The sequence below is a fragment of the Emydura macquarii genome, unplaced genomic scaffold, assembly GCF_026122565.2.
Source record: "Emydura macquarii macquarii isolate MOO-44397 ecotype Brisbane River unplaced genomic scaffold, CSIRO-AGI_Emac_v2 contig_2676, whole genome shotgun sequence".
Classification (NCBI taxonomy): Eukaryota; Metazoa; Chordata; order Testudines; family Chelidae; genus Emydura; species Emydura macquarii.
Window position 1 is genome coordinate 27,437,624 of NW_027132813.1, and position 26,876 is coordinate 27,464,499.

Below are 26,876 nucleotides of genomic sequence, written 5' to 3' on the forward strand. Positions count from 1 at the left end.
TCCCTATCTATCTCTCCTTTGTCTTTTTCCTCCATTCAGGCAGTTATAGATCCCTGCCCCACTCTCCTCTCTTTTTCCATTTCAGACAAAAGGAGTTGATGTTTTCCTGCCAGTTCCCAAACTAGACAATTAAGAGCAGTCAGAGCATCTCTAAGAAGACAGAGAGGTTTCACCAATTGTAGCCTCTCGTTTATTTTTAATAGTTCTCTCTAGGTTTTCCGCTCCACTGGGTTAGCTTCCAAGGCTTCCCCTGTTATAAGTGGGAGTGTTGCTGCCAATCCCAAGGTGCTGATTCAGCTCACAAAACAATGGCAAACCCAGCCTCAGACAGGATGAAACTCACTCTGGTGCAGAGAGTAAGCGTGAGGTTCCCCTGTGCCACTTAAGCCCCATGGTGCAGGTGCGCCCAACGGACCAGATGTGCACAGTCTCCTCCACACCCCCTGCATATCACACACTGGGTCTCCACAGCAGACCTGCATAGGTCAGCCCAGATGGGGGTGGGGATTAGGCTTCTGTAGCTCCCTGCACTTCCCTGCATTTCACCACATAAAGCCCAGTTACTCTGCCTCTGATGGCCTGAAGTCCTGAAATTCAGTGCCTTGGAGGGGTCTTATGCAGGGAGAATATCACCATCAAAGAAGGCTTAAAACGCCATTAGAGACAAGAAAGCTATTTATTACAAGGTGAAAAATTCTAAGAGTTTGCTCATGTCACTGACTTTATATTTCTCTGCCCATTCCTGCTGTATCACATGCATGTAAAGTGGTGTATGGATGTGTGCGGTTACCAGAATAACCCAACGAATGCAGCGATGTAGCATAGTGCACAAACCCCATGTTCACTGCATGCATTAAACATCCGAATCTAAGAAGTAAACTTACCTTTAGGGCAGAGGTCCCCAAATTGTGGGACACACCTGCCTAGAGGGGTGTGGAGGAACCTTTGGGGGGGCGGGGTGGGGCCTGGGCCAGCCCACAGGGACAGGGAGGAAGCGTCACTGAGACCCGCTCTGCCCCCATCTCCACTCCATCACCACTCACCCACCTGGCTGCAACCCCAGCCTCGGCTCTCGGCTGCGGCCCCGGACCATGCGCCCAGCTCTTGGCTGCAGCCTGCGCCGAGGCCCCGCACCCCACTCCTGGCCAGCCCTGACTCCCAACTGAAGCCCAGGCCCCAGCCTCATAATTGGCCCAGGCCCTGGCTCCCAGCTCTGTTCGTGGCCCCATTCCTGGCCCCAGGCCCAGGCCCAGGCTCCTGGCTCCAGGCCCTGCGGCTGCAGTTTCAGCTCTCAACCCCAGCCCAGCTTTTGATTGCGACTCTTGTGGGGGAACCAAGTAAGGGGAGGTGTGACCCCAAAAGTTTGGGGACCACTGCTTTTGGGGCTAATTCAATACTTCTTGAACAAGAACATCTGCTGCAGAGATCAGTGGAAAGTTTGTGGGGGGCTTTTGCATGAGAAAAATAGAAATGGAGCCCATAAAACAAAATTCTTCCAGTAAATAAAAAAAAGTGATCTACAAAAGACTTCCCTGTTAATATGATCTCAGATCAGCAGAGATTTTTCTTCTCTCCTCCTTCTCTGCCAGGCTGACCAATCAGAGATATTACTTCTCCAGCTCTTAGCTTGAAGTTTCAAAGCTCTGTCTCTCAGTAGGCGTTACCTCCCAGTAACCCACGCTGACCTCAGAAACTCAGGGACATGAGGTAAACCTTACCTAACCACTTCAGTATTTTCAAATGGCTCTCCCACCCCCATGCCTCTCCCTGTATTGTTACCTAGCCTCCTAAATCTCACGCCTGTGCCTCACTGTAGACACCGCAGTCAGAATTCTAGCACCTGATAAAATTGCTAGTGCTTTGCTAGGGAGCTAATACTTTGAACCTTATGTTAACATTTCTTTTTTACCTCGCTATATATTATCAGTAACAGTAAAAATCAAAGTGCTGATGCCTTGGACAAGCAATTATTTGCTGGACTTTGAGTCTAGCTTTCAAGGTAACACCAATACTGGAATTCATGTGTAGCTGAGATTAAGTAATATTTCTAGATGTCAGCAATAAATTGGTAAAAAGCAGTGATAAATTATGGTCTGAATACCACTGGGAGATGCTCAGTCATTGAAGTCAGTGGGAATGGAGAGCTCTCAGCACCTTGCTGGATTGTGCACTAATTGGGCAAAACTCCCAATGATCTAAAAAGTATATATGAAAAATATTTTTCACTCCTGCTTAAAAATGATTGAACCATTTTTGCTCAAACTTTACCATACAAACATGCACAAAGTCACCTTTGGAAAGAGACTAAACCTGGAAAATTGCAACTCAAAGCTGAAAGTTTCAGAAAGATATAAGTAGGTGGAAATTGGGGTCAGATTAAAAACACTTAAGCAGCCTTAACTGTAGCAGTCACGGCTGTTCCTGATAGAATCCTTGATTCGGAAAAATATTTAAAGTTCACGTGCAACTTTGGGCACGTGAGTTGGTTCCACTGAAGTCAATGCCCTAAATGATTCATGTAATTAAGTACCTTTCTGAAGTGGGGCCAGACAGTGCGTCCATTTTTTCCTTCTTTCATTTATCCGAGATACATATTTTTTCTCTTTTCTCATTCCCCCTTTCTATTTAGCACCTTATTTTTCAGTTCCTTATATCCTTTTGAGACATTTGTTTTTATTGCTGGTTTTCTTTTATTCTCTTTAAACTTTCCCCTCATTATTAAATTTTTTTCCTCTCTTTCTCCATGAGCTTTCTTCTCTTACTCCCTCAAATCTCTCCTTTTGTTCTCTCAGTTACTTCCAACTTTCCTCTCAAATTCTCCATCTGCCTCTGTTCCTGTTACCTCCTGCTCTCTTTTCCCTCCCATGCTTCATGCTGAATAATACTTAAGCATGTTTAAAACACCTAACAAACATGAAATATCACAGCACCCCTTGGGAAGGGGGATCACACATACAGTGGTTGCCACTGAAGAGGCAACATTTGCCAATGGCTCCCCCACTTTGTCTATACTTAGCACATTTATTTCCTGCTCTATCTCAGGTTCCACTGCGTTGGAACTGTTGGCAAAAGTTGAGTTTCTAATCATAAAGGCATCATGGGCAAATACATCGGGTGAAGAATAGGTTTCTAGGGGCTGAGGATGGGATGATGGGAGAGGGAGAGGATTTTGTTTTCTCTCAGAATCAGGTCCATTGACAGTTTATTCTAAAACCCAAATGTATTGCTAAAGAAGATGCTGTGCTCATGACCCAGGCTCGCAATAGTTCGTGGTTGCCTTGGAAACTGCCTTGTGGGCTCATAAGCTCCTGGACCTGGTATTTTCTGTAAAATGGAAGAAACAAGTAAGTAAGTAAAGGAGGGAGATGTGTGCAGAATAAAGAACAATGTGTCCCATTAGTAGCATTGCAAAAGGATAATATGTATCTTATTACTACTTGTAATGTTTGTATTGGTTAGTGCCAGAGGTCCCAAATAGGGATCAGGCCTCATTGAGCAAACACAGATGATAACTCCTAGCTCTCATATAGCATTCTTCAGCTGTAGTTGTCAAAACACTTTGCAAATGGGTAGGTGTCATGAGCCCCATTTTATAGATGGAGAAACCAAGGCCCAGAGCAGTGCCATGACTTGCCCATGGTCACCCAGCAGGCCAGTGTCAAAGCTGGGAATAGAACCAAGATCTCCCAAGTCTGTGCTCGATCTTCTAGGTCCTGCCACTTCCAATAAAGAGATGGTCCAGAAAGAGCTTACAAAAAGACCCCTATCCTTTAAATCAGTGGTTCTTAATGTTTTTGGGATCAGAACCCATTTGTAAATGTCTATGGCCCATCACAACCCAGTAAATAGTCTGGGGGTGGTGGTCCTGGGGTGGTTTCAGTTGGGTCCTGACCCCAGGGGGATTAGGTCCTGCCCAGCACTCACCCCACAGTGATGGCCTCCGCAGCTCCTGTGCTATGGGGGCTGACTGGGCTTCGCTTTCCGCTTTAGTTGTTGCAACCGTCAGGGTGACAGCGCCGCTCAGGTTTGGCCCCATCCCCCTGACTGGGCCAAATTTGTGTGAGTGGAGTTGTGAGCTGGCTCATGGGCTTGTAGTGCCACTCATTCATATTTGGCCTACCTGATCTCCCGTCATCATGATCACTGGTCCAAACCTGAGTGGTGCTGGGACCCCAGAGATTGAGGTGCCTGGAGCAGGAGGAGAGCCCAGCCAGCCCCGTGGAGCAGGAGCCACGCAACCCTTTGAAACATTTGGGTGCTCCAACTTTGGGTCCCGACCCACGGGTTGAGAAATACCTATGCATGTGCGTAATCCAACTGATTTAAAAGTTTCTGCTCACGGGCTTAAAGTTATGTATTTGCATAAGTGTGTGCAGAATCAGCACCAACGTTCAAGATGCGAGACAAGAGGTGGATATGACAGACTGACAGGGGGAGAACAAAGTAACAATGAGAGGATTCTGATCAGTGTAATAAGGAGCCGACACAGCATAGCAGCTGCCTCGGCATAGTCAAGTGTTTTACAGAATGCTGCATGCACTTTATTAAAAATACAAGCCAATGCTATTTAACGTGTGATGTGGCTCTACCAAAGAAAATAAGATTGTAGGAGGGAGTAAGCTCTGTTCCCAAAGCTTAGTCCTACTCACAAGCCCCAGGGTTCCTTTTCACATTCTGAATGTTTTGGAAGGCCCTGATGGGTGGTCTCTGACTCCTCAAGTGTGCAATCACTTTGCACCTCTCCACCAGGCTACACTGACTTTCTTCAGCCTCTTGTATTCTCACACAGTACTGTAACGTAGTTTCATCCTCCAAAAGTTCTCTCTCTGTCACTCTCCTCCTCATAAACCAAACTGACACAACAAACCTATTCCATATAGGCCACCCAATAGCTGGCAGAGAACTAGGATGACTTTCAGGAGCTACCAACATGAGCTGGATTTACCCCAATGACTGAAAAGGGGAAATATTCCACACATAAAAGTTTTTTGTAGCTAACATTCCTTGAAAACATGTTCTTTCTTTAGTCCAAAGTCCTGCCTTTCTAATCATTAGTAACCTTTCAGAGAGATACTGTGTAACTGTTGCTTTGAATGCTGACTCTGCCTGATTAATTTCAGGCAGTTGCCATACCTTATTATACTGGATCATATTTTCAGACTACTTACTGAACGGATTGGCTGCAACCGAGGCACTTTGGACTGGAAACACGAAGACAGAGGATGAGGTGGTTTCTCTTTCATTTCATATTCACCTGGCCCTGGCCCTTCTTTCTACAACACAACCAAAAGTGGATTTCTTAAAGGCGCATTCCCACCAGCTAGGACAATTCAGAGCTTTTCTTCTGGTGTCAAATTTCGGTGAAATATTCTGCTTACGTTTTTACTGGACTAGAATAATGAATGGTGTTATACTACACAGAACCCACAGTAGTGCATATATGTACCACTTCTGCCTTACATTCTCCAGCACAGGGTTCTATGGCAGAGCAGGTAAACCCAAATGAGCCAATTAAGGGGGGCAGGGCTACACCTGGTGCTATAAAGGCGTGACAGAGGGCCAGCAGCGGAAGAAGGATTGGGGTAGGCTGGTGGGGGGGAGGGGTGCCTGGAACAAGGGCCAGGTGCTCAGGGAGGTAACCCTCGGGCTGGTATTCTGGAAGGGCCCTAGCATTTGGACAATTGGGTCCTCACTACTAAGAGGGGGGTCAGACATGAGGTCTGCACTTGGAGCAGGCGTTTAGAGTTCCAGCACCTAAGCTTTGTCCAGCAAGCCAAGAGCATATGGGACACAAGTGTAGGCCGCTACAGCAGGGTTGTAACAACTTGCTGTTCTGTGGTTTTGGTAGCTTACATTGTGATAACAGAGATGACCTGTATCTTCCCATAATGGGGAGGGGGGGCAGAGTAAGGGCAGTGGCTTCAGCAGATGTTACTGAGCATGCTCAGTTTGTGAGAGTATGTTCAATACAGGCCAAGCAGCCAATCTGGGGGAGGCACATGACCCTGTGTGCCCCACCCACACATTGTCTCTGATAGACATAGATTTTTGTTTCCTGTCACTTAAAAATGCATGTGTTTAGGCTAAAGAGAGTTCAACATTGGGCCAAGTCCATCCCTAGTATAAATCCATTGAAGTGAGTGGAGTGCTACAGAGATAAATTTGGCCCAACTATGTTAGTTTTCACATCCACCTGTCTCCTATTAAAGGTCTCTTAATATTACAGCTCTCATCATAAAGGACTATGGACCAGAGTCTCAGCTGGTGTAAATGGGTGAAGTTCTGTTGATGTACCTGTGCTGCACATAGTATTCCAGCAATGGTGGGCTTGTCGATGCAGAGAATCCCAACTTTTACTCATGCAAATAGATATAAGCCAATGCATGAGGGAGGAACTTCTCATATAAGTAAAGGTTGCAGAATCAGGCCATTAGGGCCAAATTTTTAAAGGTATTTGGGTGCCTTTGAAAATCTCACTAGGCATCTAAATACCTTTAAAAATCTAGCCCTTAGTCCGTAGAACCAAGTCATGGAACATTTCTTCATGCAGATAAGTAGGTGCACTGGAATAGAATTGCAATCACCGATGGCTATGTACTTATATTTACTTTCACTGATGCAGATGATAATGGCTAAGTCACAGCAAATGTTTTACTAAATACTAAATGAATGGTGTAATGGAAACAAGAAGCTGAGAATTACTAACTCCCAGTGCATCACTATCAAGCAATTCTAAAACATTTCATCAGTGTGTAGGCTGCATTCAGATCACCAATAGCTAGGCATGATGACAGTGACACAAAGTTGTGCAATTTATGTTCTAGTTCTTGTTAAACTCCTCAAAACTACTATATGAAACTAACAGGAGCATCATGTGAGGTAAAAGTTCTCCACAAGAACTAATTAATTGCTCACTGCTCCAGTACCTGAATTTTGATACGATTTCAATAGAATATTCAAGGAGAGCCACAAGATAACTTTTGTTGTAGGGCCAGATTTGTAAAGGTAGAGAGGCTGCCAGTGGGATTTATAAAAGCTCCTAAGCAGGTCAGGCCGTCATATGGCTGGACATCAGCACCACCAAATACCAAAAGGAAATGTTTATATCCAAACAAAATCTATTTTGGTAAGTTTAAAACCAGAGGGCCTGGTTCACCACTGAGTTACTCTTATTTTATTCTGGTATAACACCACTGAAATCTAATAGTTCCACCACCATAAACTGTAGCACTGTAGTGGTGAGTCAGGCCCTGCTTGTTCATGTAAACGTTTCTACCAACATGATGCTTGGTAAAAGAAAAGAACTCAAAGGACATCGGGGACTTTGTTACCAGACAATGCACCCAGTCCTCAGCTGGTGTACAGTAATGCAGTTCCATTGAAGTCAGTGAAGCTATACCAGGATCTAGCTTAACATCCCTGTCACTATCTTTGGTTATTCATTTAATTGCACTCATGCACAAAACTGTAATACAAGAACATGATTAAGGTTGCAAAGTCAAGCACTCAAAAGTTAGGAAATCCAGAATGAAGGTTGCCTGTGCACTCTTAATTTGACTCCCTAGTGTGCATGCACTAGGATACAGTGTAATTACATGATCACATACTATTTTTGCACTGGACCCCTGCATCATACAGTGCACAGGATGGATGGTGCTCACTGAATGAACAGCTATTCAATATTTTCTTTTTTTTCCTCCATTTAATGGGTGGCCCCAGGCCTTATTTGCTGCATGCTATTCAAACCCTGCTCTGAAGAGAGAATTATTAATTTCCCCATGGGCTTTTCTATGGCGCTCATCGCTATAGTATCCGAGTGCCTCGCAAATATTAATGAATTTATTTTCACAACACCCTTGTGAGCTGAGGGAGTATTATTACCTTAATTTTACAGATGGAGAACTGAGACACAGAGAGGCCAAGCCAATCCCAATCCTCCCCACACACCACTTTTGGCTCCTCATCCAGTCTATCTCCCCCTCCCACCCATATCCACCCTACATTCCCCATCCCTGCTTGCTTCCAGTCCCAATCTCCTCATCCAATCTCAGTCTCCCCATTCCTGGTTCTTTGTCCAAGTTTCCCCCATCTCAGGCTCCCTGTCCCAGTCTCTTTGTGCAGCCAATCACAGTTCTCCTCCATCATCCTCATCAGATCTGTCTTCCTGACCCTCCACCTGCTTCCCCCCATCCTTGTGGCTCCCAGTCTCCTTCCCCAACCAATGTCAGTTTTCCTCCTGCATCTTCATCAGATATATCTCCCTCTCCCTGACTTCCTTCCCCCTGCATCCTATTGCTTCCAAGTCTCCTTGACCAGCAAGGCCCAGTCTCCTCACCTAGTTCTTCATCTAATCTCAGTCTCCCTCCACCACTAGCTGCCAGTCCCCGTTTCCCTCTCTAGCTCCCAGGCCCAGTCTCTCCCCTCTCCCAACTCCCAGTCTCAGTATTCTTCTCCTCCACACCAGATTCCAATCCCCCACCTGTGTCTTGTCCAAACCTACTACCACCATCTCCCACTTCTCTGTTCTGGACCTTGTCCACTCTGCATTTGAATCAGGCTGTTTCTCTCTCCACAATGCCTGGGCCCAGCAGATAGGGCATAGAGACCTCTTTGTTCTGGTGCCCAAACCCACCACAGCCCAGAGCTGCAACTGCAGGGAAAACTTGCTCCGCTCTTGGCTGGAGCATACCCAATGTAGACTAAGTCTTCAGAGATTTTAGCTGCAAAGCTGTAGCAAGTTCTACGGAATATGTGCAAACCAAATTTGTTCAAAAGCCTATAACTTGGCCAAATGTGGGGGGATTTTCACAGGCGTGGCAAAAGGCATGTTCCTGACGCAAAGGCCAACCCCTGCCATATTTCAAGTTCTGGTTCCCAAGCATGGTGTTGCTAAACTTTAAGAAAAAAGGACTCCAGCATTATTTAACACAGCTAAAACAATGCATTTTTTCCCTAGCCTCATTCTTGGCAATGGCGGACATTTTTCCAAAAGTTCAGCCCAAGGCAGACACCCAGCGCAGAAAATTTCAAGTCTAAATGGTTAAAATGTTGGCAAAGTTATGAGCAAGTGGAAACAGGGTCTTATACTGGGTAGTGTCAGGCAGCCTTAATAATAGGCAGTGCTACCAGCCCCACCTATAATATATGGTGCCTGACTTTTTATTCTGGAAGGTGATGTCAATGTTTTCTTAAAATTGCTAAACTATTTATTGATTTTGTCATTATTCTTCGCTTGTGCTTATTTCTCATGTTACTCCTTTCTTTTTCATAAACAAACAACTGGGCCAGATCCTCAGCTGCTGTAGATTGGCATACTTCCACCAAAGTCAACGGAGCTACATTAATTTACATCAGCTTTAGGATCTCGCTCATAATATAAGGGTCTAGAATTTTTCTGCTAATTTTTTATAGCTTTCCAACCAATAGATTTGCAATACACAAATGAAATATTCATTGTTGAGAATGGGGCTTAGCTCTTTCTATTTCACTCTTCAGCTAACCTGCCTCTCGCTCCTCATCCATGAGAATAAATGCAATATAACAAACCACCTCCCATCCATTAAACATCAATTCATATTGTTGAGTTGAAATACTGTAGGGTATTTAACAAATTCTGGTCCAATGCACCTTGTAAACATCCTGTTAAGAGCCTGCTGCTGACCTCATAACAGTTTTACACTGGTGAAGCTTCACAGAAGTTACTTCTGATTTACAGCCAGGACAATCAGGCCCATAATATGGAACTTAAGTGATGCAGATGGCTTTTTTGCAGGATATCAGCACTGGGGTGAACTTCCCCCTGCAGCTTGGTCTACACTGCCAGCGGATTTCGGTGGCAATCGACGGGAGATACGCAAGCTAAGTAGATTAGCTTGAGTATATCCCACGGACTTCCTAACTTCTACTTACTGCAGCATCCCCACTGTGCAGTGCCGATGGGAAATGCCTTCTGGTCGATGCAGTGTTACTCTTCTTGCAGGGGTGGATTAATGGCATCAACTTCTGGATCTATTGAGCAGGTCTGCACTGCTGTCAATCGATCCGGCAGAATCGATTTGGCAGTGCTGACAGTGCTGCTGTCAATATAGACATACCCCCGGGTCTCCAGTGCCACTCAATCGACTCTACAGAATCTATCCTGCACTGCCGACAATGCCACCAGCAATGTAGACATACGCTCAGTTACAGTCTCTCTTCTCCTCCCCTGCACTTTGCCCCACTTTAAGCCCAAACCTACAACTTTTGCACAGCCAAAATCCCCATTCCAGTCAAGCAGAGAAAGCAAGATCAGGCTCTTTAACTAGAAAGTTATATTTTGAAACTAATCTTAAGGGTTAGGAAAATGAACAACAACTTTGAGGAGAGAAAAAACAGTGACATTAAAGTAGCGCATCATATATATGTAATTTTGTTATCATTTTATATTTCCTTTAAAATAATTTTTCTAATATTCATTTCAGTCTCATTGAGACACAGATTCTAACCTAAATTTTGTACAAACAATTCTAATTTCTTAGCTTCTGTTCCATACAAAATATTCCTTTAGCCATAGCAAATCTGAGGAACGTTGATCAATTATGACAGCTCTGCCTGCCCCCTGAGGAACTTCAGGATGTCAGCCCTATCTTGAAATGAAAACAAACCTTTTAATGTATGAACAAACTGAAATGGATGTTGCAATGTTTCATACCATTAAAATAAAATAACTTATACCAGTCCATTTTAAATGACTGTCTGCCATAAGTGGCATCTGATATGCCACACTTCAAACAAAATTATTGTCTCTAAAGGTTATAAATCCAACCAAATCTATTTGTATCCATTAGGTAGCTTAATATCTGTTTATTTATTTCCCTTCTGTTCTTATTTTAGCTTCTGTCTTGTTCCATCAAGCATAAAAATAATGCTTTTTAATGCATTTGTACCATCTCATGCTTTTTCTTGTGGCAATTGATTTTGTTTGTCAATGGGAAAGGTTTGTGAAGGTAGGGTATTGTTCAAATCCCAGGAAATTTCACTTAGCCATCACATTTTGGCATTTGTCAAGAAATTAAATACAGGAAAGAACAGCTATTAAGAAAATGTCTAGTGACAGCATGTAGATGACTTAAGGCCAATTTCATGAACTACAAACTCCATTTAAAGCTAAAATGGCATGAGAGATGCACGGAAAAAATTTGCAACATGCTTTTGCAGTCTTACACAGATCTGGATGTCTTAGTTCATAATCAAATACTCGTGGTATATTATCATAGGCTGGAACTCCCATAAACCCAAGACCATAGCTGGGATAAATGGCCTTTAAAATAAATGACAAAAACCCAAACTAGAGAGAGAAAAAATAACAGGAGAAGACAGCTTGAAATGAGGTGGGATTCATTTTGTAAATAGACGCAGCATTTTCCTTAACTTCAGTTTCATGATGTGACATTTCTCCTGTCGATAATTTACAGTAATAAACCAGAATTGTCTGAAGCAGGTCAACTTGGCTCTTATATATATATATATGAGTGACAGTCAAAGTACAAAACTATGGTCAAGAGTTATGGAAGAGGAAAAAGGGGTAAACGATAAGGGTAAAGTAGGACAGAAGTGGCAGACAAAGGAAAACAAGCTTCAGAATGAAAAGCAGTCTGAAGAGTCAGCTGCACAAAATAGACTGGTACTTTGGCAGATCTGGCGTACATAGTAACTGACACATCCAGCAGATAAACGAGGCTGATGCTGACCTAGGGCTACAAGACGATCAACAAAAGGGGAATTACTGCCCCTTCATTTCAAAGTGTAAAAGGGACATTTACTTGCCTGTTGTTCTGCTTCTCTGCTTCTACTTATTTTACTATCATTCTGACAGGATTCTCACACCTGGATCATTGAGTGAAATGATCAGGGATCCCTCAACTCTTCAAGCATTTTGACCCCTAAGGACTGTGGCTGACACATATATGATGCCTCCTAATATCCCAGTCAATTCCTTTGATGAGAGGTGACTCTTCCAGGATGATGAGGCAATTCAAGATGATTAATTATGGCTAAAAATACGCCCCAGAGCAACAAATAGAAATAAGGTACAAGCTCTGAGATACCTTAAAGAGAATCCATAGACTCTGAGGGGAGGCTATTGGATGAGTGAGACAGATTTGAAGGAATCTCCAAGAAGATTTACAGGGGGTTCTTCCACACACACAGTGACATCTCTATGTACACAACCCTGCATGTCATGGTCAACTCCTAGGTTGATGAAGTCATGAGCATGGCCATCTGTCTGGACATAGTTCTGCCACACTGGAATGGGTTGAAGCCACTGAGCACTCTTCCTTTCTCCCTTTAAAGAAAAGGCCATTGGGGAGGGGAGGACACACTCACTAATACTAGCACCAAGAAGAATAGCAAGGTCTTCCAACACTGAGAATATGGAGCAAGCAGCAAAGTGCCCTCCTAAACACAAAGCATTGCTGTTCTAGGAAAAGAGCACCCTGAGGTGCTGAGGGAAAGTAGCCATGTACATGTGCCAAGAAGATGAAGCATGTTGAGACAAGCACAGAAGAGGTTGGGGCAAGTGCTGATGTGCAGATGGACTGGAGCAGGCACTGAAGTGCTGGAACACCAAGGAAACAGGCACCAAAATGATACTGAAGTAGACTGGAGTGCTCAAAGCAAAGGCCTCACAAGTTAGATAACTGCTTTTAGACTAACTGGAAGGGAAGAGACTACTAAATGCAAAGGATCTCGTTTGAGGGCTGCTGGAGCGATGGAGACGTGCAAGGCCTGCCCAGGGATCTCCGTTGACTGCATTGCTGGACTGGGACCATAGGCTAGTTTCAGATACCAGGTTAGGTCTGTAGGGCTGGCAGTTGGGAAAAACCATGTGTTGGGGCCCAGTCCTATGCCCACTGAAGCAAATGGAAGTTTTGTTAGTGCCTTCATTGCAAGCAGTGTTTAATAAAGGATCAGGCTCTTGATTTGTAAGATGAGCAAATTTGACTGGAGTGATTAATGGGAAAAGTCATCTTCTGGCAAGTATTGATTATCTGGAGGAGTTGAGGACCCAAGATGAAAGTCACCGCCCTTAATCCAGCCAGCCATTAACTATTCTGACCATACCATTAAAAAAAATTAATATATAAAAGCTAGAATACCAAATAAAAACCAATTACTATTTTATGTGCTGAGAAACTGAACTGCACCTAGCTATGGATGTGGGACTGTTTATAGTACTGGCTTTTTCCCTAACCGTTCAATTAACTAGCCAGAAAGCAGGACTTCATTCTGCATGTATGGCTAGGTTTATAATTAAGAGTTAATATAGAACACCGACACAGGGTTTTCACAAAATCCTTTCCCTTACCAGAGCTACATTTTAAGCCTTTCACAGGATGCTTATGTGCATTAATGAAATTGAAAAGCTAGCCCAGTACATAGCAGCACTGCGGTATTACTAATGCATCACTGTATGTTACACTAGGGTAAAATTAAGAAGGGCAGCAATTGCTTGTGAGATTACATAAAATACATAATCAAAAACCTTATTGATATTAATATTACTGATCCAACTGTTTGTTAGTCTGAGGTTAAATGAGAATATTTCTGCCACAGAATAACCACCTGATAAAATAAACAGGAAGCACTGAACCATCTCCTGAGCAGCAGCCAAACAGATCTAATCTGTCAGCAAAGCATACAGGTTTCGACTGCAATTCTGAAGCTGGAGGCACAATTTTAAAGGATGTTATAGCTCATTTGTTGCAAAATACTGTATGGCAGCTGTATCAATAACCCATTTAAGGAGATGGTGTTTACACAGAATGGCGCTTCTATCACAAAGGGCCACCTGGCATGGAGAAGTTAATGAGATCCTAGAGGATTTTCAAATAAAAGGTTAACGTCTATTTAACAGTGAGAGAACATCCTTTGATAATTTACACTAAACACAATCCTTTGCTGTACTTTCACATACAGTTGCTCAGCATTTACTAGGTTTTTATTTTTTAAAAGAGAATGTTCCTTCTAGAACAGATTGACGAGTGACACAAATAGCTTGTTTCGTGAGTCAAAATTATCTTCTAGTCCACATTAGGAATCTGAAATTGCTGATGTCTGTACATTTTAATCATCTATAGATAATTATATTTAATCCCAAAGAAAAAGGGTGCATCTACTGAGGAAAAGACAGCAGATTTAAGCATAAATTCCTGAAGTGGAAAAGGCAGAGTACAGAAGCATTCTCACTGTTGATACTGGCTCTTAATCAGTGAGTCAGCTAAAATAAATTGCATTTCCAGAGGATCTCCTTGATAACATATGCATATTTTACTAAAATAATTTCCAAATGTATCTCTCAGGAGCCAGGTGTTAATAACTGATGGGAGGTTTGGGGATGAGTTCCCTGCCTCTGCTGGAGTTCACCCCATGTTAGATACTGCAAACATCACCATGGCCCGGTGTGACGAATCCTTGGAATCAAAAGAATACATCCAAAGAGCAAATGTTTTGCCTTTGGAATGAACCAGGCAATGGTCAGCACCAGAAGTTTCCAAAAACATCTTCTGGGGGAGGCACCTCCCCATCCTATCAAACACCCCTTCATACACCACCTTCCATGTTTTAAATTATAGACACTGAATGCTATGCACAATGTATTTTTCCCTCCTCAATTGTGCTTGCGGAAGAGTAATCTGCCATGGCTCTGCCTGCCCTCTGCCCCCTTTCTGCCCAGGGGATCTCAAGAGAATACACTGGCAGTAGTTCCTGCACTTCCCAGAGCACTATGGCTGTGGTTCTGCTATCCTTTACGTGAATTGCAAAAGGTGGTGAAGAAATGGGTCCGCCTTCCCTTCCCCCCATGCACGTGCTCTTGTGAGGCACAGCTGGGCCACAATTGAGCCTATAATATGTGTAGTCTAAATTCTGTCTTGTGCTATTGTATCAGGTTTTAAATCACCTGTGTCTGTTTTCAGTTTGAGCGAACATTTTCTGTAAGAACTGCCTGCTAAGGAAGTTATCACGAGCAGGTGTCTAATGAGTTTTGACATCTCGCCCCACTGTGAGTTATTACCTTCCCTTGTCTCAAGCTGCGTGCCTGAGTTTCTCGCTCTTAGACTGAAGGATCTCTTTTTATAGTTTGCAGATTGTTGTGGCTAACTGCGTGCGAGGCCCATTTTTGGACTACCTGTGTAATACATGCATGAATCATGGCAATAAACCAGCACCTCTGTTTCCTACCATGTACTGTAGAACTACTCTCTTCCCTTTCTTTTGTAGTACAACACATTCTACTCGGTGAATCACTTTTATGTAAAAAATAGGCCAGAAGATGACTCTGAGTTCACTTAATAACAGAGAATCGAGACTAGGCATCCCATAATTACAACACCAGGATAAGTGGCATTGTAACAAACTGCACAAAAGGAAGCTTGAATGGACAATGGTATCACCAGAACTACAGGATGTCTTGTAGTTATCAGCTTTAACAAAATTAATAAAACCTCTGAGTCAGCACTTAGTAATAAAATATGAAACTCAAGATGGCCCCTTATTTCTTGGATAGCAAAGGACATGGTTGGGCACTGGGTAGTATGCTGAGCCCAGGGCCTTGTGTCTTATTGAAGTGTCCCCTCTCACCTATTCAGGAGCTGTGTTGAGGGGCTCTGAAAGGAATCTGATGCAGACAATTCATCAAGAAAAGTAGTTATCATTAAAGTTCCACTCCTGCAACATGCTTAACGTGAGTCATCCCATTGATGTTAATGGGATGATTCACATGCTTAAAATTAATCATGTGTAAGTGTCTTCAGGATCAGGGCATAAATTGGGTCTTGAGAGCAGGCAAACAGGAAAAGTGCCCAGAGTATCCCTGGACGGGGTGGGGATGAAAACAGAAACAAAACCACAACATCTTGTAAGAAATACAAGTGTGTATGAGAAAGGGTATGGTATATGAGTGTATTGTGTGTAAATCTGGGTCATTAAATAATTCCCCAATAAAGTTTGTTTAATACTCAGTGGCCTCTTAGATCTAGACCTGGCTAAGATTTTGGTAATCACTAGTGAAAGTGCATCAAGCCAGCTTTTTTCTTTACTGGAGTTCTGTGTATGGAGGATTTACTGGGCCAGACCCTGAATTCGTGGGTGTGATCCCTCTGCTGACTCAGCAAGATGTCAGAATTGCGCATGTTGGTACGTTTATTCTGTGAATGGTTAGAGTGATTGACAATTTAATAAACAACATGTGGAACATTTTAAGTGGAAGAATGAAGGGGAACTTTTAGTGGGTCTGAGTCCTGTCTCACCAAGTATAAAGCAGGTGTAATTCCCCTCAAGTCATTGGATATACACAACTGGCGAGATCAGAATCAGGCCTAAATGTTGCAAATGATGGAAGCATTTTAAGCTTTATTATAGGATAATGCAAGGGAGGAAGTTAGCTAATCATTCTCCTCTCACACTGGCATGAGGCATTTCCATCCCTATTTCTTTTCTTCACAAGCTAGTCACTTGAAGAAATATTCATACTTTGACTCCTCTTGAATCAGTTACTCATTTTATCCACAGCTCCAAAACATACAAGGCAAAGAGGCAGCCAAATGCTTTCAAACCCTTACAAGGCCTTACAAGATATTTTCTCTTTCATGTATTTTTTTCCACAGTGGTATGTTAAATAGCAACAATCTCTGTTGTTTTATAGTATACGCACCATACGTGGCTTTTGAGATTGAATAATTGCCAAAGCAAAGCTGAGGTGTTTAATCATTTTCAAAAGTCATATTGGCCCTGGTCCTGCAAACACTTATGCCCATATGTCACTTTTCTCACATGAGTAGTCTCATTGTAGTAAAAAAACAAACACAAACAAAAAAAACCCCTGCTTATGTGCCTAGTTACTCATGAGCTTCACTGTTTGCAAGATCGGGGCCTTAGCAAACTCAGAATGCTAAGTATATTACAAAGCAGTAAAGAGCATTGCTTAAATATAAAAAGGAACTACAAGATGTGTGCTCCCCCCCTCTTTAGAAACCCACAAACTTTATATCATCAGTTAATATTTGCCTACATAGTACTTACAGGAGTGAAGTAAGTTGTTGGGAATCTTTGAATTGCAGAACGAAACATAAATTGCCTGAGTTTTGACAGAGAAGCAATTAAGGTCATTTGATACACACTCTTATTGCTACTTACAGTTTTACCAAGTTTCTACCTGTTTCTATTTCAGTATAAGAAAATGCATCTGTCTGTCTGTCATTCTTCCAAAGCGCAGTAGACAACATAACAGAAATCATTCTGTATTGGTGAAATATACTGTAAAACTAAGACTTAAGCATATCTTTCCATAGGTATATAGAGGAAGATAGCTAAGCCACTTTCATTAATGATAATTCACTACTACTACTATCTGTAAAGAGCTCAATTTACCAACTCAAATGACTTAGGTATCTTAATTCATGTTTAAGTACCTGCAGATGTAAAAGGACTGTTTTTCAGAGGTGCACTACTCAGCCCAAACAGTTCTCAATGGAAACATATTGTGGCCCCAATTCAGCAAAGCACATAAACTCACACTTAACCTGAACTACATGCTTCAGATCCTGAAGTCTGTGGAAATGAAACATGCTTAAAGTCAAGGACGTGCTTATTGAACAGGATGGGTTTTGCTGAATCAGGGCCTATAATAGAGATGGGAGTCAGGACACTGACTTAGGACCTGATTAACTGAAGTTAATGGGAGACTTTGGGCTTTGGATAAGACTCATAAAAGGGAGTTGTAGGTGTTCAGCAGCTCTGAAATTCAGGTAAAAAATACATGAAAATAAAACAGTCTTTACAGAATGTCTAAGAAAATAAGAGGATAAGAACACTGATTTACTTACTTGGATGCAAACTTGGGCACTGGAAGAGGGAAAAGATCATATTGCCCTGGTGCCGTGTCAATATCCTGGAAGGAATGGGTAGTATACACAGGACAAAGTCATCAAGGTTTCACTTCATAGTACTGATTTCTTCACTAAGATCTGCAGGCACAGATACAACTCCCATTTAAAGCAACAGGAATGGTATGCATGTACCTGAGGGTGGAATTTGGCTCATAAACCAGCAGGGCCCAAGCATAATTTTTTCGGGCCCAGTAACATGGTCCCCCTCCCTCACACATACTACAATCCCTCATCCCATACATACAATCTCATGAGCCATAAAAAATGTTTTCCTCATGGTAATGGGGTTGCAGCCTGAGCCGGGCCCCCCAGGGCCTCTGGGCCCCAGTAAAGTGTACACTTCCCCCCCTTGTGGGGGCCCTGTATACCAGGCCCATCATTTTGTATTACTATGTTTTAAGGGTCTGCTTCCACTCAAGTTTAGCTCCGAATGGAGCCAATGGCATATCACCTTTCATCCAGGAGCTAAAAGCTCATTCTAAGCACTGATTGTGTAAGCATGGCAACACTCCTCTGAAGAGCAGAAGAATGCTTATACCCACCTAAATGCAAACATATTTTTGAGTAGAATGCTGAAAAACTAGATTTAAATTAAGAGGTTAAATTTTCAGATGTGGAGGGAACAGATGCACTCATGAGTACGTGTGTGCACAGCTGCAAAAAACCTCCACCGGAGCTAGTTCAAGAAACCCATTGTATTGGTGCACCTGGCTGAAAGACTCAAAGTTCATATGTAACTTACTCGTATTCTCTCTATCTGCTCCACTGAAACTACTATGTCATGCGAGTTGGTGAGAAGGCTCAGACAGGGAGCAGTCAGGCAAGGATGAAGGCTTTCCCCATGGCAATTGCAGAGGTCAAGGGGAAGCGAAAGAGAGAGAGCCTACACTCAGTGTTCTCCTCCCCCAGCTATTAGAAGCCATTTTAAAAATATGAATCCTGTTCCTTCTTCCCTTCTGGCAGTTCTGCAGACATTACTAAACGTGGAGATTGCAGGTGGCATGAACAATACAGGTGGCTATGGTCTTCTGAGGACCATTTGAGGGGCAAAGAGCTCCTTTTGGGGAGGTCCTATCTCCCCCACATCTAGCTAGGCATGGAAGCCCCTCTTGGCCTTCTTCCTGCCCTAGGTACAGAGTTGGTTGACATGGAAGGGAGAGACCAAAATCCCAGTGACAACTATATCACTCATTGGAATCTTGAGGGGGGCTAGGAGCCACCTAAAAACAGTCTAACCCTTTCCTATATTTGTTGCAGGATTAAGGTATCTGACTGGGACAAGCTAAGTACCTGGAAAGATCAAAGTGGCCAGAGCCCATCAAACAACCAGGCTCAGCTGCTTTATGTACTGGGCAAAAAGAGGCAGCTGTGGGGGGAGGGTGTGCTGGCCACAGAGCAGGAAACTCAAAAGCTTTTAGTGAATGTTTACCTTGGGATTGCTTATACTCTGAGATGGCCAGCAGGTGGGCCTGAAAAAGCCCAGCCTGTGACAATAGCACTCAGGGCTTAACTAGGCTGGGATCAAAGGTGCATTTTTAAAATATGACAACAGAAACAAATAAAATAATGCATTTTACAGCTCTAGTGGAGATAGGACAAGTTGTATTTAACATATGCTAGCTAGGCGAGGTGACCTTAGGTTCCCCCTATCTTTTCTCACTTAGAGATAGCTGTGACCACTATTTTGTTTTTACCTTATCTTTAAAACATAAGGTGCTTGGACTTTTCCTTGGTGTGCTTTTAAATGAATATGTAGCTGGCTTTTTTCCTGCCAAATCTACAAAGCTAGGAGGAATGTATGTGTAAACATCTGGTAGCGTAAGATCAGCTGTTGGTTGAAAGATGGAAAGTCTCTTTCTGCCTTCTCCTTTAAAATTATATGTTGCTTTCACTGGGTTGAGCTGGGCTTCTTCAATAAAATCCCGTACTACATAAGTACCTGGCGTAGGTGTTGGCTAGTAAAAACAAACATTATTTAGGCTGAGATTCATGCGCAGTTCTGTATTTCTAATAAAAGTGTATTTGAAATGTTATTTCAAACTGGCATTTGTCTTTGTTTTAATTAAATCCATTCATTCAAAGCCTGACAAATGCTCACATTTCAAAAGTGATTGAATCCTGGTCATTTCATCTGTAAAGGGATTAATAACAAATATTTCTTTTTCTAAAGAAAATCATTAAAACACCCAAATGAACTATCAGCCGGATGTTTTAAAGCTACCTATGAGAAGCATCTTGCTCTTGCTCAGAAAAACCTGTGCCCAAGAGCTGCAATCAAGCCTCCAATTTAAACTGCTGTAACAATGAATTTCTACATTTCAACATGATTGGCAAGACAGTGGCTGCTTCCCCATTTCAAGGGACCAAACCACAATTGAATTGGAACACACCATTTGAATGACTCTTTTCATCTTAGCTTTCTATCCCTGAATGGACATAGCTATTAGTGTTTTCAGGTAAAACATCCAATTTGTGTTAGGTATAGAAGAGCAGGAGGGGAAAAAATACAAAAAAAGAATGTACAAAATATTGGATACGGAACATTTTGCTGTCAGTCCTGCTATAAAAGTTAATGGAGTCAGATGTGCTTCTCAGTGGAAACTGCCAGTTTGCTCTGGGTTCTCTTCAGCTGCAAATTACCTCAGTGGCTGCTGGCCTGTAGAGGCTCTGTGAGCATTCTGCACTCCACAGTCACAGAGAGGACTCCAGACTGCGAGAGGTTTCTTCTCACGCACATGCAGCTGGAAGATGAGGATTTTGGATTTACCCAGATGCCCCAAATCTACTTCTTTCTCAGTGTACTCACTGTACTTTCTGAAATGCTAACAGAGGGAAATAGGTTCATCCTTGGCAGGGGGTCAGCCAAGAAAGGTATTTTAAAGGTGTTGTGTTTATGAAGTCGTCTCCCTGGCAGGCAGCTCAATATCAGCTGCTTTTGTAGTGTGGATTGGGCCTTAAAAAGGCAAATTCATTTTAGACCCTGCCTATGATGGGCAAATAAAGTGTACTAGGATCAGAACCAACTTTAAGCAAAGTACATGCTAAAATAAAATAAAAATCACATTCCTGCATGCAAAAGTAGTTTAACCTCATCTGCGATAATGTGTACCTCTTCCAGATCATCTGGAGATCTCTCTCAGAGCCAGAAGACCTATGCAGGGGCCTGGGACCAGGTAGGAGTGGGCAGGTTAAAGACGGCAGGGGTAGGCTGGCAGCAGAGCAACAAAAGGAAGATCACATTATCTCTTCCCTGTCTTCTCACTCAGAGGAGTTCATGGTGGAAATTTATTACATTTCCACAGCACCTCCCCCAACCCTGGTAAAGATCCCATTTCAAGGGAGGTCTAGGGACTGCCACACTCTGCAGAAACCCCAGCGGCATAGCCCCATTGCAGTTGTACTAGCAAGGAGTGTGGGGGGGTTCCACCAGGGAAACAGCTAGTGTAGAGGCATAGGTTCTCTGTTTAGATGGCCATGGTTCCCAGCTGATTCCCCAAGAATTGTGGGTGAGCCCCAGGGAAGAAGAAACCCTGCCCCACTGATGGAACAATTGAAGAAGAAAAAAAAGGGAAAATCTTGCTTAGATTTCCTCCCTGTTAGCTCCCTCCTTTGGGTATGTTTGCAGAGGGGGCCTATTGGATCCACTGTTTTCCTGGCCAAGGGGGACAGCTCCCTAATGTTGAAAATTCTCAGAAGGCACCACTCTGACAGCATTTGCTTTGGGCCACATGCTTAAAAATGTACTGATTTTAAATATAAAAACACATGCCTATGGGTTAGCGCCATACAAGTGAAAACATCAAGGACTCCCAAAGAGTAGAAAACAAGTCATGTATGCATACACTCACAATTCTAGCATAAAACAGGATGGACACTCAGACAGAAGCTGTGGTGATATATATGAAGAATTCTTAAAAAGTCTAACATATTCGATTCCTTTGTGAACCAATTCAAAGTTATAATTATAAAAATTCACAGTTTTAATCCATTAAGAAACTTTCGTTCTAGGCACAGTCCATCCAAGGCCCGTTGAAATCAGCAGAACGCTTCCCATTGACTTGAAAGGGCTTTAGATCATTATTTCATATATTTTTATAATTCATATATTTATATGTATATATATATATATAAAATTTCATATATTTTTATAATCATTTAGATTATTTTTACCTCATGGTGTTTTCTCCCTGAAAATTTGTTATTTTTCCCATTTAACAGAGTATGTTTAATGTGCGTTATTCAGGAACCACTTATTCTAACATATTCATGGCTTCTAAGGGCCCAGTATTGCAAATACACACAGTGAGCAACTTTAGTGAAGTCAATGGGAATATTCCTGTATGTAACGTTATTCATATGCACAACTGCTTGCAGGAATGGGACTTAAAAGAGTGGGTACATAATGGCTATGGTTCCCATAATAATTACAATTTTGCATCACTGACAAAATGCTAAGAACAATAAGAAAATGAGAGCTGAAAAAAATATGAGCTAAAATATGCATACTCTGAGTGAGCGCTTCCACCATGTATCTCTCAGGCCCAAATATGCTTCTCTTGCTTTTTCCTTCTCAAAGGTCTGTCAAGAAACAGAGATTTATTGTACAGCATCCACATGTTTCTACAATTATTTCTTTAGGCTAAATATGCTGGTTTATAACTTATAATTATACTTTGAGATGTACAGGCTATCTAAACTGTCATCCCAAACACATAACTTCATCACTTGAGACAGGACTAGACTACATGTAAAGATCTCTTTTAGAGTAGCTCTTTGTTAAACTAAATGTTATTTTTAATTGAATGTTTGGGTATTATTGAATCATTGCATGAACTTTCCAGTGATATGATCCAAATTAGAATGAAAACTATCTGTGTGTGTACTAAGACATGAGAACTTAAGATGGGAAGAGCATATTAAAATGGGTACAACGTCTGGGAGCATAAATGTGATTTCTAGCAGACTCTCTTTGGTAAGTTCTTTAACTTTCCCAATGGCAGAGATGAGATGACAATCAACCCACGGATAATGAAAATGTAATGGAGGGACAGTCTCCTTGTCTATACTATAGTCGAAACCATGTTAGACAAACACCATGTTGTGACAGTGCTGTGGGCATCTAATATTGGCTGATCTATTGTCTGAAAACCACATTATAATTATGTTATAAAACTGTGCTATAGAAGGCCCATCATTTTTTTTATTTTTACCAATTTTTCAAAAAGCTTTTATTTTTCCAAACTTTTTATTTTATTATTTCTCCAAAAGCTGTTATTGAGTGGTATTATTAAACTGATTATGTTAAGAAAATCCAATACATTACTTTAGGGTTTATGTTTAGGATTTACTTTAGTGTTTATGTTAATAAATTAGTCTAACTGTAAATGCAAGGCTCTCTGTTAAAGTAAGGCAGTACAGTGGAAGACACACACACACACACACGTGTGTGTGTGTATGTTAGTGCTGTAGTCCTAAAAAAAGAAGTGTTAGAACTCCCTACACTCTATCCCCACTCAGGAAGGAGAATTGGTGGTTCGTTAACTGGAGCCAGGTCACAAGTACTCTCATTTTTCGCTGTTGCTTTTTTCCTCCTGTCCACAAAACCACAAAGTTAATTTTTTACACTAGTGTTCACCCATTTTTAATTTTTTGTAATAAACATGCATAAATTCACAGAAATTTAAAAAAAAAATAAAAGCTGAAAAAGAAGGCCATGGAGTGCCTACAAGAGGCAGTCTAAAGCACAGTTTGGCTAGTATGGTGCCACTGGGGAAAAAGTACCTGTCCACACTGTTCAAGAGCTAGTTTCAATCCCAGTTGTTGCTAGTGTGGTGTTTTACTGTAATGTGGATTGGTTTGTATAGAAACACAGGCTGGGATTTTTTGCAAAGGGGCCTAAGGGAGGTAGGTGCCCATATCTCATTGAAATTCAATGGAAGATAGGTCCCTAATTCCTTTAGGCATCTTTGAAAAATCCCAGCCCTGCTGTGTATCATGCTTCTCCATTACTTAAAATGAATTTATCTTAAAAAGTCTGTTTACCACTCACAACAACTTTAAAATGCTATTTAGCCAAAATCTTATTAAACTCATTCGTTTTTTCTGCATATCCCATCACTGCCAACTGCCAAATTGTTGCATGGAACGAAATTCTCTCCTCTTTAATTTTCTCACTGTTCCTATAGGATTCCTTCCATAAAGCTTAGATGTCTGTGACTGCATGAAACAGCAGTGGGGGACCAATTAGGATGTTACAAACAATAGATTGTGACATTGTTACATGACCCAGACAGAATAAGCAGACTAACTACAGAGGGGAAAGCTTCTGTTTCCATGCCAATGTCCTGGAAATAAAAAATGAGACAAATAGACAGAATGGTGTAAAGGACAAAGTTATTTCTGGCCCAACTTTGACGTTGACCTTTGAGAGCCCCCCTCTCATTACGAGGTTGAAGAATGTGCTACAGAAGATCTTGTGGGCATGACACTCAAGGGATTAAAGGTGAAGTTCATCCCTGTGCAGAGGACTAGAAAAAGGTCAATACACCACTGAAGTCCCACTTAAGCCCTCAAGGACTTCTATTTAAGAGCTAGGTATTATTAATTCTTCTTCAATACTGTATACACACAGGGGGAGAATTAACCCCTTGAGTGCCTGCTTTAAGAGGGGAGGAGGACCTTGGACGCCTGAGTTCCTAATTTTGGATGCCTGGTGAGGAGTTGTATGGAGGGAGTGGTCTCTGCTACAGCTAGTGAGGCTAGCATAGGCATTGCTGTAAGAGGTCATTCTGCCTGGCCTGTGTGGAAGGGACACTCCAAACCTAGGTCTGCTCAAAGCAGACTAGGGAGAGCGAGCGGGAGCATTGCAACTGTGGCACCCTGAACCTGCTACATAAGGAATTTGGGCACAGCCACATCTGAGACAGCTTCTGCCTGGCCAGCTGGCTGACTGCTCCACGAGGAGCTGAATGCATATGCCTGGAGCCAACGCAGAAGACAAATTGAAGAAAGTGAGGTTGGTCAGGGAGAAAAACCTCTTAGAAGATAAATGACTGTTCCCTCTACCTAGTGAGTCTGAATCGCAGAGAGAAGTGCAATTGATCCACAATGTCAAATGAGCAGGTGCAGAAACTGCCCTTATACCCCAGCGCAAAGGGCATGTCTACACTGCAAAGGTAAGTCGAGGTAAGCTGCCTTACGTCGCCCTAACTATGTAAGCATACAGTGTTCCTCCTGCCGCTGTAACTCGCCTGCTACGCCAACCTAGTAAATCCATCTCGAGGAGAGGCGTAAGGCTTAGGTTGACATCATTTGGGTGACGCAGTGTCTAGCCTATTGGCTGCTGGGGTGGCTGACAGCTGGAGCCAAGAAATTGACAATGTCAGTTTCACTACTGGTAGTGGCCCTATTTTGAAATTGAGCAGGGGGCGGTGAGGAAGGGTGTTCCAGCTGTGAGTTCCAGCAGTGCTGACAGCTGGAGTCCCACTGCTCAGCACCGAGCTGCAAGCCCAAGCTCTCAGTCTCACACTCTGACCCGTTAAGTTGGTGGAAGTGCACCTGGTGAGGACGCGCACCACTGGCAGAAGAAGGGGAGTGTGAACATGAAAACTGTAAGCCCACCTAACATAGGCCGACAAAGTGGTGTAGTGTGGACATGGCCAAAGTACTAAAACTTCCTGGGCCATTTTAAAATAGGATTTCCCTATCAACCTCTTTTAAAAAAGCCACCACTCTCACCTCTATTACCCCCTTCCCTTTAGACTCACCAGCGGCCCCAGCACCAGAGGGTGTTACTCCCTCCACTCAGCAGCTGTCACTCCCAGTGAGTGTTACTCACCCTCTCCCAGGTGCATTAGCCGGCTCCCAGTCAGTCACCTACTCCCTCCATGGCTCCCTAGCTGTCCCCAGGCTTAGCACTTCCAGTCAGTTATCACCTACAGGGCTCAGGCCCAACTGCTAGTCCCCAGGCAGTATTATTTCCCTCAGAAAAAACAGGGTGTAACAGCAAAGTACCTTTTCCAGTAGACTCTCAGATTCGTCCTCAACGTTAAGCCTGGTTTGGGGAGTGCGTCCCCCCAGCATCTTCCCTCGCTCCCTATATCCTTTCTGCCTACATAGTAGGGGCTGCGATACTGCAAGGGGAGCAGCAGGAGCCTGAGGTAGCCTTGCTGGGCTGCCCCCTGTCCTACTAGCCACTCCGTTGCTAGGAGATCACTGTTCTGTGCCTTGACTGAGCCTTTATGATCTTGCTATCAACCCCCAGGTCTAGTGTGGGATGATCTCCAGCTCCCCTTTCCCCACATTCGTGCTGAAGGAGATGGCTGGCAACAAGCCCCAGGAGGGACAATGCAGGCCAGTAAATAGGAGGACAGATCCAAGCTGCCATCCCTCACCCTCTGGTAGCTAAGCAGTCAACTGATATCCAGTATCTGTTGAAAGGGGCCATTGTGATGTAACACACACCACAAACACAGGGGCTGGCTCTGGACACACGCACACACACTTCTATGAAAGAAGTTACTCACTTTGTCCCGCTGGGGGCTCCACTGTAGGTGCACTTGCATCCGTGCACTGCTGATTGGAGAATTCAGTAGCAGTGTCCATTAGGCCCGCGTATGTGCTGTCTCGCCTCGTGCTGCACCATGAGGCTAGTCAACGCATGTGGGCTAACTGTCCTCAGTTCCTTCTCTACTGCAGAGTCACTGACAAGAACTCCCAAGTAGAGGGCAGGAGGATGGGTTGTGGAGCACCCGTAAGAACACACATCTCAAAAAATCATTGTTACTGGACAGGGGGAGTAACTTCTTCGAGTAGTAGTAGTGTCCCTCTGGGTGCTCCCCTGTAGGTGACTCCCAAACTGTACTCTTTCTGGAGGACTGGGACTTCGGAGTTGGGTCAGTTACAGATGACAGCACTGTAGCACTGAAGATGGCATCGGGGCGGAGTCCC

General features: G+C 43.0%; 1 protein-coding gene across 1 annotated transcript; it reads right to left on the reverse strand.

Moving 5' to 3' along the window:
• Window positions 1-2,246: 2,246 nt before the first annotated feature.
• On the reverse strand, window positions 2,247-26,011 carry STPG4 (sperm-tail PG-rich repeat containing 4). The gene is made up of 7 exons (XM_067565429.1): window positions 25,941-26,011; window positions 22,434-22,505; window positions 19,622-19,882; window positions 17,865-17,929; window positions 17,062-17,116; window positions 5,169-5,273; window positions 2,247-3,324 (listed from the first exon to the last, which is right to left on the reverse strand). Exons 1-7 carry the CDS (start codon window positions 26,007-26,009, stop codon window positions 3,208-3,210), a joined length of 744 nt encoding a protein of 247 aa, XP_067421530.1. The 5' UTR covers window positions 26,010-26,011; the 3' UTR covers window positions 2,247-3,207.
• Window positions 26,012-26,876: the final 865 nt, after the last annotated feature.

What these genes read in the sequence shown, in the direction of transcription:
- STPG4 (XM_067565429.1), bottom strand. Translation starts at nt 26,009, where the DNA reads ATGCTGGGGGGACGCACTCCCCAAACCAGGCTTAACGTTGAGGACGAA. An exon ending in CAACAACTTACTTCACTCCT is followed by an intron (nt 5,274 to 17,061) that starts GTAAGTACTATG and finishes GTTGTGTTGTAG; the next exon opens with AAAGAAGGGCCAGGGCCAGG. An exon ending in GGTTGCAGCCAATCCGTTCA is followed by an intron (nt 3,325 to 5,168) that starts GTAAGTAGTCTG and finishes TCCATTTTACAG; the next exon opens with AAAATACCAGGTCCAGGAGC.